General features: G+C 43.6%; 2 protein-coding genes across 4 annotated transcripts in view; one reads left to right on the forward strand and one right to left on the reverse strand.

Annotated features, from left to right (window-relative positions):
- Positions 1-258: 258 nt before the first annotated feature.
- Positions 259-12,708, reverse strand: amd1 (adenosylmethionine decarboxylase 1). The gene is made up of 9 exons (XM_084030658.1): positions 12,375-12,708; positions 8,020-8,106; positions 5,354-5,480; positions 5,028-5,130; positions 4,079-4,121; positions 3,428-3,572; positions 3,242-3,334; positions 3,004-3,159; positions 259-2,670 (listed from the first exon to the last, which is right to left on the reverse strand). Exons 1-9 carry the CDS (start codon positions 12,482-12,484, stop codon positions 2,527-2,529), a joined length of 1,008 nt encoding a protein of 335 aa, XP_083886784.1. The 5' UTR covers positions 12,485-12,708; the 3' UTR covers positions 259-2,526.
- A 1,653-nt stretch (positions 12,709-14,361) lies between these two features.
- cdk19 (cyclin dependent kinase 19) overlaps positions 14,362-17,485 on the forward strand; it is a 43,450-nt gene continuing 40,326 nt past the window's right edge. For all 3 annotated transcript variants that reach the window (XM_084030654.1, XM_084030655.1, XM_084030656.1), the window contains exon 1: positions 14,362-14,632. In XM_084030654.1, the coding sequence (XP_083886780.1) occupies positions 14,505-14,632 (128 nt within the window). In that variant the 5' untranslated portion in view covers positions 14,362-14,504. The remainder of the gene's footprint in view (positions 14,633-17,485) is intronic.

Consider the following 17,485-nt stretch of genomic DNA (forward strand, 5'->3'; position numbering starts at 1 on the left):
AAAGGGGAAGAGAAAGAAAGAAAAAAAAAAGATTGGTCCGCAGCAAAAATACAAAATATTTTTTGTATAAAATTCTATTACCATTCAACTGCAAAAATGCATCTTGAGTTCACTGTATAAAAATAAAACAATAGCATAATGACCCACACCAACAAGGCTAAAATGTACGTCATCCAAGAACAGTTAGTGTTAAACTGCTTCAGTAGTTTTTAAACAGTTTAAAATGTGAGACTTTTTTTTCTTCTTTTTTTCCTTTAAAAAAAAGGCCCTATAACAGTCATGGCAGATCATCTCATTTGACAGCAAGTCGAGTAGTTCACATAAGAGTGGAGACTGGTCCTCAGGGAAAACAACAACAAAAACAAACAAACGAAACCACTCTGTTGCAACTTCATCTACTGGTCCAACTGGCTCACATGTCACCTTCAAGAGTGAATGCTCAGCTATAGGCTGATGCAATCACACGCACAAAAAAAAAGAAAAAAAGACCAGATTGCACCACATGGCTGAAAGCAGGTTAAGACTCCAGCCGCGTCTTCCCCGGCTCAAAATTCAAACTGCATTCTCTGGCAGGAGAAGAGTCGTGAACGCCACTGAACTGAACGGCAGGCGGAGAAGACCCGAAAAACATACAAAAAACAAAAGCTAAATCATAAATAAGAAACCTGAACCTGCCTTCAGCACTTGTCCACAAGATGAATACAAGTTAAGCCAACCCATAAAACCTAGCTTGTCCAAAAACGCATCGGGATATGCTTCCAGCTGGTAAGAACGAGAGGGAGGTGAAGCACACAGACCTACAGACGAGAAATGGAAGAAGAGACGGCGCTGCACTACACTGTCAAGCAACACGGCACTAGTAGTCACATGCACCATAGTGTCACAGGATGTTCCCCCTCCATGGACAAAGGGCATTGATCCAAACAAACAAAACAAAAAAAAACTGCTAGGGGAGTCACATTTTCAACCAATTCACCGAAAAAAAAAAAAATGTCTGGGCACAATAAATGTAATAAAATGGCAGTTTATGCAGCGGTTACATGTGGAATGATCCGGGATCACCCTGGCATGCTCAGACTGGTGGGCCTCCATTGTGCGCTTACAGATTTCTGTATGGGGGCGGAAAGAGACAGAGAGGATGGATATTATGGGGGAAAAAGAAAAATGCTTTGCTGGGCAACTAAGCAAAAAGTGTCCGATTCATTATTTCCCATTGAGAGCCGGCCGCTGCCAGGAGGGCTGGCCCTGGCCGTGTCACGGTTCTGGGGCCAGCTGACAGTCTGTCAGACTCAGGCAGGGGGGCGGGGGGAGACCTGCCGCAAGTTGGACAATGGCTGGTCGGCAGAGGGCATTGTGGGCCGTGCGTGAGGGAAGAGGAGGGTGGAGTGGTACATTCAGCTAAAACCTGGTCCAGGCTTTTCTCTAGAGGGGGGGTACATTCGAAAGACGGGGACGGACAGACCGCCGCTACATTCTTTTTTTTAACCACTTCAGGTGAATGTGGAAACTAGAGTGCTGAATATGACAAAGGGGGGGGGGGGCAGTTGAGACCCAGAGGCTTCCTATAGATACAGCATGCTGTAAAAAAGGAAGCCTGGATGGAAAAAGTGTGCATGTCTTAAATGATTCATACATACAACTTTAAAAGCGCGTCTATTTGTGGGGGTGGGGGAGGGGCCACATGATTGTCAGAGAAGCACAAATGAAGTCGGCTTCAAGAGCCCAGCAAAGCAAAACATCTTTTTTTTTGCTTTAGTGCACTTTTACAATTAACCAACGAGCTGCAAACATTTCCAAAAGTGCAACATTAAACAGCAAGAAGGGCATTCGTTTTCATTTTTAAAAATGCCAAAAAGATGTCGACTACAATTAGAATGGCCTTACCATGACTTATACATTCAATTAGACTTTTAGAAGAAAAAAAAGGTTATTATTGTACCGTGAGTAAACAGTTATTTAAACTGCACTCAAAAACTCTAAGGTAGAAGGGCAGATTAGGTGGAGATTTGGAAAACGGACGAGAGTTGAGATCGCTGATGAGGCGGACTGATCTGAGCATGTCAGGGTTCTGGTCTAGTGTGGGCGGAAGCCTTGTCTGTGGGGGATGAGGGGGGAGACCTGCAGGAAAGGGCCGTTGTACTGGGCATACTGGGCACAGGTGGACAGCCTCAAACAGAGCGTGTTTAATTCCTCTACATGCACTTCAAGATCACAGCAAGAGTGAGCTAGAATATCGAAACGGAGAAAAGAGCTTTCATGCAAGAGATCTAAGTCACAGGTACGACAATGCAAACAACTCAAACTGGAGGTTAAACTAGGGCTCGCGACCGCTTCAGCACCGGGAGATTCTGAATGACAACGGTGGTGGTGGTGGCGGCGGCAGCAGCAGCAGCAGCAGCGCGAGGACGAAGGGAGAAGGAGGCGGGAGGAGGACGACAAGCTCGCTACTGGTTGGTGAAGCCGGTCGCAACGGGGGAGCCCCGAGCGACCGGCTTTCTTTTTGCGCCTCTTCTTCATCCTCAACCCTCAGCTCTGCTGGTTCTGCTGGCGGCCCTTGGCGTAGCTTGTAAAGACAAAATTGTACTCGTTGAACTGAGCCAGCTGGCGGTCAAGACGCTTGTAGCTCTCCAGTTTCTGGGGAGGAGAAAAGACGTTGCGACATTTGGAGCTCTGCAGGAGTAAAAAAACAAAAAAGAAAAAAATTACAACTTTCATTAAAATAAAACAGCAACAGTATTTTAAACATTCATTTGCGAGCTTTAAGTACAAAAAACGTTTCATTGCTTGAACGCTGCACATTGAAAATTGATGATTGATGTCATTTGTTGCTGACGAGTGGTAAATTAGCACAATATATATAGATATTCCATGCCAAAAAAAATATCAAATTCCCTGACTTTCCTGTATTCTTTCTAAAATTCTCTGATATTCCAGAGTCCCCTGACCCATGGGAACCCTGCACTAAATAAGCTTGTTTAAAAACAAACAAACCCCAAAACATACCTGATTGACAAAAAGCGTAGTCACAAATTTCCCTGGCTTGAACACCTCCACCACCTTACTGACCAGATCATCATACGATGTCTGGGACAGGTTGGTTTCGAAGCTGACGTAGGAGAACTCCGGCTCCGGGGTGATGTGGATGGTCCAGTAAGTTCCCTGGAGAACGATAACAAACCAGAGAGACATTAGAGACTTGAAGAGCAGCCAGAACGACAAAGATAGTAAGCAGGCAACTCACATCAGTCTTCATTCCATTCATTGAGTATCCACAAGGGTTGAACATTGTGGCATCGATCACAGAACCTGGTATCAGGTCACGAATTCCACTCATCTGCATGAGACAAGCAGAAGACTAAATCTCAACATGTTCCCATCACACCCCGTTTAGGGGAATTAACTCAAGCGGATGGAGGAATCTACTCACACGAGTGACTTCACTTGCAGAAACACCATCTTTCATATAGAACTGGTCCATAATGGCTGGATCGAGGTCGCTCATCAGAACTTCCAGCGTCTGATCCGCATGCTTGTTCTCCCAGTACTCTGGTAAGTCCAGGGTAAACAGGTACCTGAGGGCGACACATAAAGTGGATTATTTTGTTTGAGGTTTTGACAGTGGTTTTCCTTGTGTATTCATATAAAAACACATTCACGTTTAGGTTGAAGTTTTAGCATTAAAATATCGTTTTCCCTCATGACTTGATGTAGGCTTCTACATCTATATCCTCATCCATAGTCAAGTGTATAATCTACAGTAACCTGGATGTCGACCTTTAAAAATCAGGAAAAGGTCGCAGAGTTTATGACAAAAGGGGAGGTTCTCAAAGAGCTTTCACAAGCAGAAATACCCAGAAACAGTCTTGACCTCTTTGCCGCAACAGTCATTATCATGTAGCAATATCCTGCCGTGGGTGGAAATGCTACAATCAGCTGCAGACTTTTGCTTCCTTCTCATTTTCTAGTATTTGTTTGTTTTATTCTGACAATTTGCAGTAGCAAATGCTAGAAATCTGCACACTGATATGTCGACAGCGCATCAAGTTTCAACCAGTAGAGGAAATTGTGTGAAGCTTACCAGCAGTCAGAGTTCAAACGTCCCATACAGTAGGCTGCACCATCTGGGGGAGGCAGAAAGAAAGAGGTTTGCTTTATTTATATTTACGATGAACATAATTCAGACAAAATAAATACCTAAGACATTTGAGATTAATATTTCAGTTTGAAAAAAATAAATAAAAATTAAATACTGGACCTCAGATTCAAAAGGAGAGAAAAAAAATAAATCATTGACAAATAAATAAAATGGCTGTACGTCATAGAAACCGTTTCCCTGAACAATCACTATTTTTTAAACTTGGCTTTCATCACTGCAGCCAAGATAATCAAATTTATTTTTGGATCAGTGTGTGGCATTTTGAATTGCCAGGTTCAGAATCACTTTACACAATGAAGCATTAAAAACAATGTAAATGACGACTGCTACTGAGATAAACACATCCCGTGTGTATTCTTTCGCCTTCATGCAGAGCGGTTGTGCTACCGTAACAAGCCACTTCCAGTTTGCAGAGTTTGCAGGGCGCCACATTGTTGTGTGTCTCGACGCTTCTCACTCACAATAAGTTTAAATTGAAATAGCCGTCTAGCTCTAACATGATAGAGAAGGAAAAAATGGAGCCGCTGGGAATTATCAGAAAGAAAAGACTTACATAAAGTTGATGAACAAAAAAGAAAAAAGGCCACAGGTCAAGGTCACAGTGAGTAACTTTAAGAACAGATTATTAAGGAATCCTATTATTTAGGAACGGTCTTCATCTGTGAAATCAACATGTGACCCGTTTTGACCCCCTTGAATAATCAGAATGGAGGATAGTTAAGAAACTGAATATAGGTCCTCCAATTTGGTGAAACACTACTAGGCGCATTTGAGTTTTTTTCCCAGAATGAAAAATGGGACAGACAAAATATAAAAAAAAGAAAAAGACAAAAAAAAGAAAACGACAAAAAAAGAATAGAATGTTACGTACTTGGGAAAATCTGGCTGAGAAAATCCACTTCTTCCTGGAAGTTTCGATGAGGGAACTCTTGATGGGTTGGCTTCATAAAGTTCTTGCGGGAGTAGAAGAAATTCTGCAAAAAAAAAAAAAAAAAAAAAAAGCGTAAAGAAACATGAGATGAAGAGCTGAAGAATTTATTGCCATGTCAACACAGTTGATTAGGACTTTGTCTCAGGCGCAGCTCTTAAAAACAGAAAGTAAATAAAATCTGTAAAATATGAATTTCAAAATCCAGTTACACATTCCAACATGCATGATGGCTACAGAAATGAGGGTTTTGGTTCGACAGTTCCTACCTCGATGGCATCGAAACCGCAGTACTCCCTGGCGAGTTCCAGCAGAGGCACCAGTGCTTGCAGTAAGAGGGTGGTTCCGCATGTCTTCAAAATGAAACGTCTCTTGGAGACAAACATGCTACTCTCACTGCAGAAGCAAAAACAAAACACATTGTTAAACAGCTGTCCTCGCTGTATAAGTCAATATAAAACGTGATTATTTCCCATCATGCACCGCTATTATCACTGTAGGTACACCGAGCTCACAGAACAGAGGTCAGCAGGAGACAATCAACCCCCCCCCCCCCCCCTGTTCGTCCTGTGCAGCTAAATTTGTCAAGCATTGTGTCAACATTTCCAAGATTAGCAGTTAAATCCCCGCTTACAGCACACATTAAACATTTACGGGCCTCCTTCTCAATCGAACGCATCGTCGGGGCAAATGATTAGGGCCGAAACGATTATTCGAGTCACTCCGTTTTTGAGGAAGCCAGGGCTCCAGAGTGTGACCATTTAGGGCGCACATGTGACCACAAATCAGTGAAGTGCAGTTAAATATGTTCCTTGTTCCACCGGTCTGTTTATGTGTGTAGCGTCATGTTTTTTTCTCCACACCACAGAGATGAATCACCACAGTGTGAGCCAATCAGAGGCCGAGTAGGGGCCGGGAAAAGTAATCACGCAGAGTGACTTGAGTGTTATAAACTAAGACAACTGTCGATCGTTTTATTCGTACAGAAAGTTGCTGTGCCCGTAACACCCGTCTCCCCTCGCACTGTAAGAAACCGGTCCGAGACGGTGTCGTGAACCGGGCGGTCCGGTGTAGTTTCAAGAACCGGTTTGACCGACATTGTGCAGTACGGCCAGAGCCAGGCTGGGAACGCTCCCTTTACTGTCGGAGCGGCGTCGTTCCGAATCGTTAAAAAAAAAGCACCAAAAACACAACCGGTACCGGGACAGGTGCGTGGTGAGCTGAGTAGCCCTCCTCCATGCAGCGTCCCAGCATCAGGCAGCCACAAACCGGGGCAGTGAGGAGTCAGACATGATTATAACATTTAACACTGCTTGTAATATGTTTATTTTTAAACAACTTAGGTTTTGGTTTAGGTCTTGTTTGAGAAAAAAAAGATTCATCTTTAGCTTTTTTTCCCCTCTCTTTCTTATCTTTATTCCTGTTTATAGTCATTGACTGAATGTGTTAAGAAATTAACAGTGCATATGGGAACTCTATACAATGTATATACAATCATTTTTTTATCCAATTACTCTATTAATCGATGGAATAATCGGTAGATTTCTCCATTACAAAAATATTTGATAGTTGCAGCACTAAAAATAATAAAATCACTTGTGATTGTGGATGTCGGCAAGAGGAGCTCGACTGAAAAATTCTCTGGATATTTGTCTCAACTTGCTGCATGGTAGCTTCAACCACGTGGCAGAAGTTATTTCAGGACGGTTGCCGTTTGACGACATTGTTGTACACCCTGCTCTATCAACGTGGAACATCACACCCATTTGACACAAACGATGCTTTGAAAGATGATAAATAAAAATCAGGGATTTCTAAATGGCATTGTCCCTTGACAACATCGGCCAGCTAGCTTACATGAACCTCTAGCATGTTTACCAAAATTGCATATTGGGAAGTATCTTCTCTACATTGAATTGTGGATCGTAAACCAACGTTGAGCGGTATCTCACACAAGCATTGTTTACATCAACACTTCCTGGTTACAAAGACCAATCAGTGCCAGCCAGAGAACTTTTGGCCAATAGGATGCAGCCAAGGGAACACGTGTTCCTTGTGCAGAAAGTAAAAGGGGTCGTGCTCGTTATTGAGGTCGTTGTATGCCGAAATGAGATTCTCTTGAACTTGATATTACTGGCTAGCCATACTTAAATAACAAGTGCACAAGGTAGAATTACATAACCCCAGAAACAGAACAGTCTCGTAGAGAACGAATGGCGGTGAACGGCGGTTAAAACGGGTAGGCTGAGCTCTACTAAGTGAGTGATGTACTCGAGATGTGTTGAAGACTAAATCTCTGCTGATTGAGAGAATTCCGAATTAGACTGGTATGGTCCTTTAATACTACTTGGCCTGTAGAATACAGCTTGTGGTCTGTATTTGACTCGACATAACAGCAGTTTATTTTTGACTGCGAGAAAAAAACACTTCCTGTTTGTTTTACCACCAGACTTTTTGGATTCTTCAGTATGACAGAACGCGTCTCCTTTGCTTCGAGTGCTGATAGCGGTCGTCTCGCTATCAGCACTAGATATACAAGATTGGGGGGGCATTAGCTCAGGAGGTAGAGCGGGTTGGCTGGTAACCGCAAGATTGCTGGTTCGATCCCCGGCTCCTCCTAGCCGAGTGCCTGGCGTCTGAGTAAGACGCCTCACCCTAATTGCTCATGACGAGCTGGCTGCGTGGTTGACTCCGCCGTCGGTGTGTGAATGTGTGTGTGAATGGGTGAATGTCAGTCAACACTGTAAAAGTGCTATATAAATGAGGACCATTTACCTTGGATACAACTTATACAACAAAGGGTGTTCAGCATGTGATGCATGTCTCATCACCTGAGACGCAGACTGTGCAAGCGGCTTACAGGTGACCGCCGTCTAATCCTGCCTGCCTTCTAAATCAGTAGGAGACGTACTGCATGGAAAGAGCCAGAACTCACCTGAGTATATAAGCTTCCTGCTTGTCAGACTTTGTCACACTTATGATCAAACAATGCACATTCTCCAAAAGTTTGTCCCACTCAAACCTAGAAATAGAAAAAAGAAATGAAAAACAATTGGCATGTTGATATACATTTAACACATTTTTAGTACACACATACTAGGGTTGTAAACGATAAACCGATGCGACCGGGTATTCGGTTCAACAAGTGAGAGATACGGCTGCATCGGTAGCAGCCTCCTCAATCGATACGAATTATCAATGAATTCCTAGATGAATCGGTTACAGAGTCATGGATCGGGTATCGCGAGACTTTGAAGCGGTTGGCGGCATCATATCTATGGGCGGCATTACACCAGCGTCTCTAAAACAACGCGAGAGCTGAAGCTGCCCGTGAAACGCCGTAGCTGGCTAGCTTGTATGAGTTATAAACAAGAGACAACACGGAACATGGAGGAGGTGGAGGTGGAGAGGCGGGCGCAGCACAGGTAGGCGGCTGCGATGCTGCCGTGTGACCGCAGGCACTCCACGACCGCACGTGAGAGGCGGCCGGCTTTGAATGTCAATCGCTTGTGTCTCAACTTGCGCCACAAGAGGCGGCCGCAGCACGGGTAGCGTCCACGACACTGTCCTGTGACCGCCAGCCAACGATTCAGACAGACTTTTTTTTGGTCCATGTCTAAAAATAAATACATTGACATGTGATTCTGTTGTTCTGTTGTTGTTTTTTTGCCAGTGCCATACAGCCACAATGTTTGGGGATATGTGGTATTCTACATATTTGAAAAGAAACTATTGTACTGTCACTTTCATAGAATTGGCATCTTTATTTTATAAAATATCTACAACAAATATTAACCATAGAATCGAATCGTATCGTTCTTACACTGTATGGAATCGATTCGGTCTGTATTAAAAGGATATTGTTTTTGAATCGAATCGTAACTTGTGTATCTAGATGCATATTGAACCGTTTATCACAAAGAGATGTGCAACCCTAACACATACACAGTAGTTTTGACCACATTTCAAAAAGGAGAGCACATACACTCCTCCAGAGTAATGCCCTGCAGGGTAAGTCGCAACAGGGGGTGAGGATCACGGAGTATAGGGGTGATACCAGGAATCAAATGAGCAATTATCTCAAACTGATATGGAAGAGACTATTTTGGATACTGGCCCCAGTCCATCGTTCCTGTTCCAACTGAAATCACAGGCTGGGGCAGACAACACAGGCAGCGCTCTCCTTAACAGCAGGGCTACTTCTAACCCCCCACCACCACTCAAGACAGCTGCAGTGCAAATACAGCTACGTCATGTTTTCGTTACGACCTCAGGAGGGGAGGGCGGACCCGTTCAGGGTGTCCAGAAGGAAGCACAGTGAGGGCCGGTAGAGAAAGAGAGACTGGCCACGATCAATGGAGAATTTACCAGCAGCCAACAGTGCATAGCTCACCCTCTGAGGGATGGACGGGGCCACGTTGAGTCGACAGCCTTTTCTGGGGAACCTCTGAATGAGAATTGTGGCTAACTAGCCTGTCAGCGCTGGTCCTCTAACAGGCAGCGACAGCTCTAGTCAGAGAGCAGGTGTGAACAGCCACGCATGAACTTGCTGTCTAAGTAAATCACATCCACCCGTTTCAGAAAGTGTGAATATGCATACACGTAATTCACAAATTGTGTTCACACATGGATGTGGAGGAGACCTCTGTATCGTCAGAGAAAAGTTTATCTGCTAAATACAGCCTCCATCAGAAGGACCAAAATAGTCTGTCCCCATTGTAACCCAAGATAAAAGCCTACAGATACAGATGACTGGGGGACTAAACCTCATGCCAGTGCTCCAAAATGTCTTCCACGTGAATAAACTCCACACTTAACAGCAGTAACTGAACAGCCTGCATGTTTTGGGCCTTAGAATCAACTTTGCTCCCCACAAGAAAGGAAGACAAAACAATCATGTCACACAACAAGCTAAAACGCCAAACAAGCTAGCTTTTATAGTTGTGCACCATGTTCCTCCTTGTCCATCTGTCATGTCTGCCCTTGCTGCCACAATACAGTGCCAGACAGATCAGAATTATACAATAGCTATGAAAATAAAGTTTAAACAAATAAGTGCGCATCCCACGGTCACAACTTTTTCCCTCCATAGATGACATCAGAGCTGTTGCGAAATGCCAGCTTCATACCAGAGGGCCAGCGTTACTGGAGACCTGGGTCAGCTTCCATTCCGGTGTGAAATGTACACCACAGGCTATTTCTGGTCGCTCAGCGGGATCAGATTTTCCTCAAAGAAAAGAGACTGGTCTCTAAGAAAAAGGACCAGATTAAAAAATAAATAAAAATGCCAGCAGAGAGTTTTTCATCCACAGCCAAGATGTGGGGTTACGTGGCTCAACAAGATGACAGATGGGATGGCAACATAAAAACTAAACCATTAGACTCAATAAATTCAAGATGTCACAACTTAACATTCAGCTGCAGCACCATGAGGACAGTCGCTTGCACATTTTTTGAAGTGTGTAGATGTGACACTAAGTGGCATTCAGGAGCCGGCTGCAGACGGCTGCAGAGCTTCCCTGGTGAAGGACGGCAGAGGTAATGCGAGCGAGCTCCCACATTTGTGAATCAGATGCCCTTGTGGACTTATTTGGACATTGGCTGATGTCCAGCGAGCCTGATCCACTGACAGCGTCTCTCTGAGCCGTTAATCTGCCCTCTTGCTGTAAATTAATGGCAGTCGTGCATACATACACCCACACACGGACCCCCGTAATCTGGTTAATGACCACACGAGTCACTCATAGTGTGAGCTGATTTAGCCTTGAACCTTTCACTTAGTAATGCAGCACTGCAGTAACAGGTAGTGTTAGGCGGTTGCCAGAGGATAAAAGAATAAAACTCAGAAAAATGTGGGATGATTTTAACCAGTCATGGGAAGGATGTGCTGCAGGGGTGTTCATTTCAGTTGGATTATCAACCACCACATTTTATTAAAAGTGGCAACACATTTAGTGGGTCAAAAGTCTGCCTTCACGTCCACTTCTCTCAAATGTCCCATCACCCAGACAAGTCATACCCTTTTCTTTGACTGTGTGCCTCTAAGCAAATCACAGAAGGGAGACCTTCTAGCCAATCAGGAAGAACTGGGTGGAGAGTGCCTACATGTCTGTTAACGTGACCGGAACAGGGACCGACATGCACTTTAAGGCAAAACCTACAGCATGTCTTGGGAGTGTATGATCTATGACAAACTTCCACACACACACACACACACACACACACACACACACACACACACAATCCAACAACGTACATATCAATAATGACCTCCCAAACACTTCCTGATCACTCAGTGTCTTATCTAATATCAGACTGTCCAGTTTGCATTCATAGCAAAACAAATACCAGCGCTTTGGCCAGAAAGTTAACATGCGAGGGATCTGTGACTCGTGTTTGACGGCCAAATGTCGCAAGTGAGGAAACACGCGGTGACGACGGGCGACCACATGCTTGACATCTTTAGTGAGTGGTCGTTGGATGACGCAGAAAAATATAACCTTACACATTTACATACAAAACAAACACATTTGTCAAAGCCAGACGGACTATGTTAATTAAGTACCGAAGTATACTTTGCTGAAATGTAGCGTAGCGAGATCATCGCGGGGGAGGAGGAGGGGGGCAATAAAAAACGCGTGCGCATCCATAAAAGGATAAAATACGAAATAATAATACGAAATAATAAAAAAAAGATCCAGCCCGCTCAATGTTGCCACCAAATCTAAGATTATTAAGGCAACGTTAGCCTCGTTCACTTTACGCGAGTATGAAAACAGCAGAGGATGGATGGTTATGAGCTAGCTAGCTAGCCAGCTAGCTAATGGTTAGCTGTAAACGGGTTGCCAGGTTTCTGACAAGACGGATGTTAAACATTTTACCATTCTTCCGTCGCTCACCGTAACAGGTGAGGGATTGTGCCAGAAAATATATACACAAGTGTTAGCGGCCATACTTTTCCTCAGTGGAGAAGAATGAATGACTCAGCTCTGAAGTGCCACTGTTAAAGGGGGAGGTGGCCATTTTCGAGTAAGTGCGTTAGCTAGCTCCCTGGTACTGGACTCCCGTGTCATTTTGTTGCGCTTCTAGCTAGCTAACCGAGGACGAGCTACGTTCATTCGTCTGGATAACAACGTTTTCGCGTTAACCTGTCACGAAATGAACCACAGGGATAAAGCCAAGCATGTGGCCGGCGTTTCAGCCAACGTTTTTTTCCTCGCATACGCTGCTGCTGCTGCTGCTGCTGCTGAGGGTCTGACACGACACCTGAGACATTCAAACGACACCAACCTCGGGATGGTACGGAGGTCCCCGGTTCCTTTGGTCTCATCCTGCCGAGAGAACCACACCTCCAACAGCTTCTCGGTCCCCTCGAAGAAATGTGCACCATTATCTTCCATCGTGAGACAACACACCCAACGAAAAAAAAATTAAACTTCGGTTGTAACGTTTACAACTTGATTAATCCTTTTTCGAGCAGTTATAATTTATTGAGGTACAGTCCTTTTAAGCAATCCAGATGTTGATTCTCTTGAGTTACCGTCTTCCCTTTTGCAGAGAATACCGTTAGCGAGTGCTAGCTAATATCGCCGGCCATACTGTGTAAAGCACTGAATAGAGATGGCCCGGCGAATTTATACTGTCGTGGTGTCTACGTCAGTCTCGCGTCGAGCCTATTGGCCTTTGGAGCTCTGGTTTGTGACACGCAATTGGTTCATGGCCCTATCACTCAATGTAAAAACAGGGGTTTCCTCACGTGACGTTCTTTTTTTTTTTTTTTACAGCCTAGCGTGCTGTGGCTCCATACAAACAACTACAGTAAACCACATTATTATTTTAGAAGGATATTATGACTGTATGACAGCAAGTGACGTTAAGTTGAGTCCACATCTTAAAACGTGGGACTGTTTGACCTATTTTTATATAAATACAGTGCTATTATAATATATTATACTATTTTAGAGCTCCCATATTCTAAGGCAAAATTCTATGTAAACGAATGCTTCTCTGATGTTTTGATTGTGTAAATATGAATGACACTTGTGATTATGTTATTCCTGAGGCAGCGAGTTCAAGTTCCCAGGATATATTTCTGTCATCCAGTTTATGTAACCTTAACAAAGGCAATCAGAGGTAAGGTCACACGAAGCTGGTTATCAACTCGCTAAATCAACCCAGGGTTTCCCTTTCGAGCTATGAGCGCGTGCACATAAAAGAGGCGGGGTTTACAGCATTTGACCAATCACAAACATGGAACAGTCTACGGGCAGCAGAGCGGCGTATTTCACGTACGAGGAGCAAACCATAATCTTACAGAAATACGAAGAAGTTAAACAATACAGGCAAAAAGCACCTTCATCTGCATCTGCCAAATTCAGGAAGGACAGCTGGCAAAAACTCGCCGACTGTGTGAATTCGTAAGTCGTATTAATAGTATTAATAGTCGTATAAAATGACTGCCCCATAATAAGGGAACCACTACATTTGACTGATAGTAAAGTGCGCTGATAGCTCAGTAGTAGTTTACGTCCAATGCACCGAGACTTCCTACAGCGGTCCTCGGTGCGATTCCGCCCTACGGCCCTCTTTTAAACCTTGTCGTCCCTCTCTTTGGCCCTTCTTACTCTCACGCTCTCCCACCGCAATAAAAGGCCCAAAAGTAACTTGACACAATTTGTGTTGTTTTCATAAGTCAAAATAATATCAGGCTACTATATGTAGAATAGAAACACCTGTCGTAAAATGAGCCCTATCGCAGTTGAATTTGTGATCACGTGCATTTTAATCAGCCAAATTGGAATTAATGACGATTAAAAAAAAAATGTTTAAATTAAATGAAGGTATCAAGAGGACGGTGACATTGTGAGTATGTTATGTGTATGTATTTTCACCTTAAATAGCCTAACAATAACAAATTAATATTGTTATATTTATATTTCAGAGGGAACTTAATTTAGGCCTAGATGTTTTCCCTGCTATATCACATGGATGTTGTGTTACCTTGATAATGGTTACACATGAAATTAACGCCATTAACAGGGGTCATTTATTAATGTGTATGAAGACTATAAAGTAAACACACCATGTTTTTTACACCATGAAGTCCAAGCCGCCGCTCACGAGCGCTCGTGTGTACGCAAAGTGCAACGAACCGCAGCGAGAAACGCGGGTTGTAGTTTTCTTCCTTCTCCTCTTCCAAGCTTGACGAACCGCGGCGCCCGCTCCGAAGAACTACGTTTCCCGGCGAGCCCCGCGCGCCAATTAGAAACGTCAACGAGCCAGTGAACATTAAGCGGAGCAGACCAAAATCCCAAACAAGGAAATGGTGGGGGAATAAAAAACGACCAAGATTATTTAATTAATGCATGTAATAATTAATATTTTATTTTATTGTAAATTAAGACGCATTTATGGGTCGAAATGGATTACGACTTCAAAACGAAGCTGGCGGCCGAGAGAGAGAGAGTGGAAGATCTGTTCGAATATGAAGGTTGCAAAGTGGGTCGAGGCACCTACGGGCACGTTTATAAAGCTAAGCGCAAAGACGGGTAAGAGAACCGCGAACGGTTGTTGTTGTTGATGTTTTGTACCGACGGAAAGCGGCGACGCGTTCTCTCCCGTCGCCGCGACCGCGCGTTAACCGGGGGCGTTAGATGTGGACCTCCCCGTTAGCGATAACCCGTGTCCCTGTGTTTTTGTTTTCATGTAACGCACTCACTCACTCACCAACGGTCCCCCCCTCCTCCCTTTCCTCCTCCCCCTCCTCCTCTTCCTCCTCTCTCCCCCATAAACAACACATTAAAACACATTAATGTTCCTTAAAACGTCCCTGTTCCTGGCCACCCTGCTGTAACACACAGACAAAGTTTTTTTTTTAGACTTGCAGCTGCTCCATTCTACTTCTTTACCATCTCTCACGTGACAGTGAACAGAACGTAAAAGCCAGGCTCGCGCACGCTCTCCATCTTAAACGTCAACATTTGATTTAACACACACACACACACGTGAGACATAAGCAAACACACCTTGCTCGGCACTGTTTTCCTGTAGTTTATTTTATTTTAATGTATTTCCTGTATTTTATCGATTTTAATGTATTACCTGTATTTTATTATATTTTAATTTATTTCCTGTATTTTATTCTATCTTCATTTATTTCCTGTGTTTTATTTTAATTTATTTCCTGTGTTTTATTCCATCTGAAACTATTTCCTGTATTGTATTCCATTCTTGTTCAAATCCCCTCAAAAATTGATCATTTCCGACAGCGTGTATACGTCACGACTCGTGATGACCGCTAGCTAAACCTGAGCTAAACCCTGGACGTAAATGAGATGTAAACATAATGTGTCACCTGTTGCAACAGTGCAGTTGTCTGCTTTATGTATTTTTTTTTTGCAATAGTGCAGAGTACGGCAGGAGTTGTATCAGTTTGTGGGTCGGTTGCATTCTCGCCTCAAATAAAACACTCCATGGAGCCCAAACACCCAACCCCCACAGGCAGCTCTGGTTAGTTGGTTTCCAAACAGAGTGTGATTCATGTGTTTAGATATGCTAAAACGAACCGGTCTAGCGGGAAACACTCCAGAGGCCATACCACAAATGTGGGCTTAGTGACTTAAGGTTAACTCTGGATTTTCAGTCCTATGGCGCTTGTTTACGTCTTACCGGGGTACATCGCCATGGTAACTTACGCTGCAGTTGTGTTTAGATGACCAATCAGTTCTCTTGGAAAATGGCATCATCATTTTTAGAAGATGATGCCATTTTCCTCGGTGCGCGGATCGTGAGAGGGTCCCTTAGGGGAGCGAGAGTGTTCAGAGATCGGCAAAACCCATTTTTTATATGAATGACTTATCTGTGTCAGCTCCTCGAGTCCTATGTTGCCAGTGCGATACGTTGGAGTCGAGCACTTACAGTGCCGCTTTGAATTATGTTTTTATATATTTTTTTACTTGTCCCAAGCCCGTTTTACACCACCGGGATTGTAGTTGAAAGAATGTGGCTGATATTGTCAAACACCACACTATCAGAATACATCCAAGCAACACATTCATTTAATGGAATACGCAAATGTAATTATAGTCAGATCTACTCTCGCCCTTATGATGGGACAGTGATATAATAAGACTATTAATGAGTTTTTGCCAGCTGTCCTTCCTGCATTTTGCAGCAGCAACTGTGTTGCCTTTTGCCTGTATTATATTAACTTCTTTGTATTTCTGTATGATTATGGTTCGCTCCTCATACGTGAAATTTGCCGCTCTGCTGCCCGTAGACTGATCCATGTTTGTGATTGGTCAAATGCTGCAAACGCCGCACGTGCTCATAACTTGACTTACCGAGTTGATAACCAGCGTCATGTGACCGCTTACCTCTGATTGCCTTTGTTAGGGTTACTTAAGCTGGATAACTGAAAGATACCCTGGGTATGTTGAACTCGCTTCGTAGTACAGGCCTCTGGTTTCTGAACAACAAGCTAGGTCTGAATAAGCCCTAAGACAGCTCTTTCAATATTTAAAATGTCCAGATAATGGAAATTCACAACGATCTAGTTCCATTTTTATCACGATTCGTCCCATCCATATTTCAGGCATTGGCCAATTGCGACAAAACCACATCCGGTGTTTGTTGTCTATATCAGTCGTTCAATCAATACTTTATTCAGGACAGAGAAACGGTCCATAGAAAATTACAAACCATAGTAAAAGACATACAAATAAATAAATAAATACACCAGTCAGAATTCCACAGGAAATTTTTTTTTTTCAGATGTTAGCATATAGACTAAAATGCCAATGGTTCCAGTCTCATGGTGACCCTGACCACACGCATTGCAGTGACCAACTTACAATGATACAATTTCCTTACAAAAGACCAGTATCAACCGACGGCCCGAGCTTCACTTTATGTGGGAGAGTGAGGGAGTGGTACAGCCATTAACTTGTCATTGGCATTCGTCATGTGCGGTTTTCCAGCAAACAAGATGACTCAGATACTCTGCTCTTCATCGACTCTCTCAGCAGAGTCAGAGCTGCAGGCTGTGTCTTGTCGTGTTCATCTCTACAACACCGGATAACAGAGATGTGACGTGAGGTCAGAAGGTCAACTCATCTGCTGAGAGCTTCTTTAATGCTGTAAGGTAATAACATCCTCAGGGTTGTTATGGATTTTCCACCTGGGATGTATCGTGTAATTAGCGCATCTAAGGGCTTATTTAAAAAGATGCCAAAAATCGACTGAAAATATTCCACTTCGTCAGACCCCTCAGCGTCATTTTTCTAAATGTGTCTAACGATACGAAGCTTAACGTGAAGGGGTGAAGTAATCCTTTACAGTTTTGCAATACATCGCAATATATTGAATCGTAACCCCCTGTATCATGACAGACGGACAGATTA

Source organism: Eutrigla gurnardus (assembly GCF_963514095.1).
Source record: "Eutrigla gurnardus genome assembly, chromosome: 16".
In the NCBI taxonomy this organism is placed as follows: domain Eukaryota; kingdom Metazoa; phylum Chordata; class Actinopteri; order Perciformes; family Triglidae; genus Eutrigla; species Eutrigla gurnardus.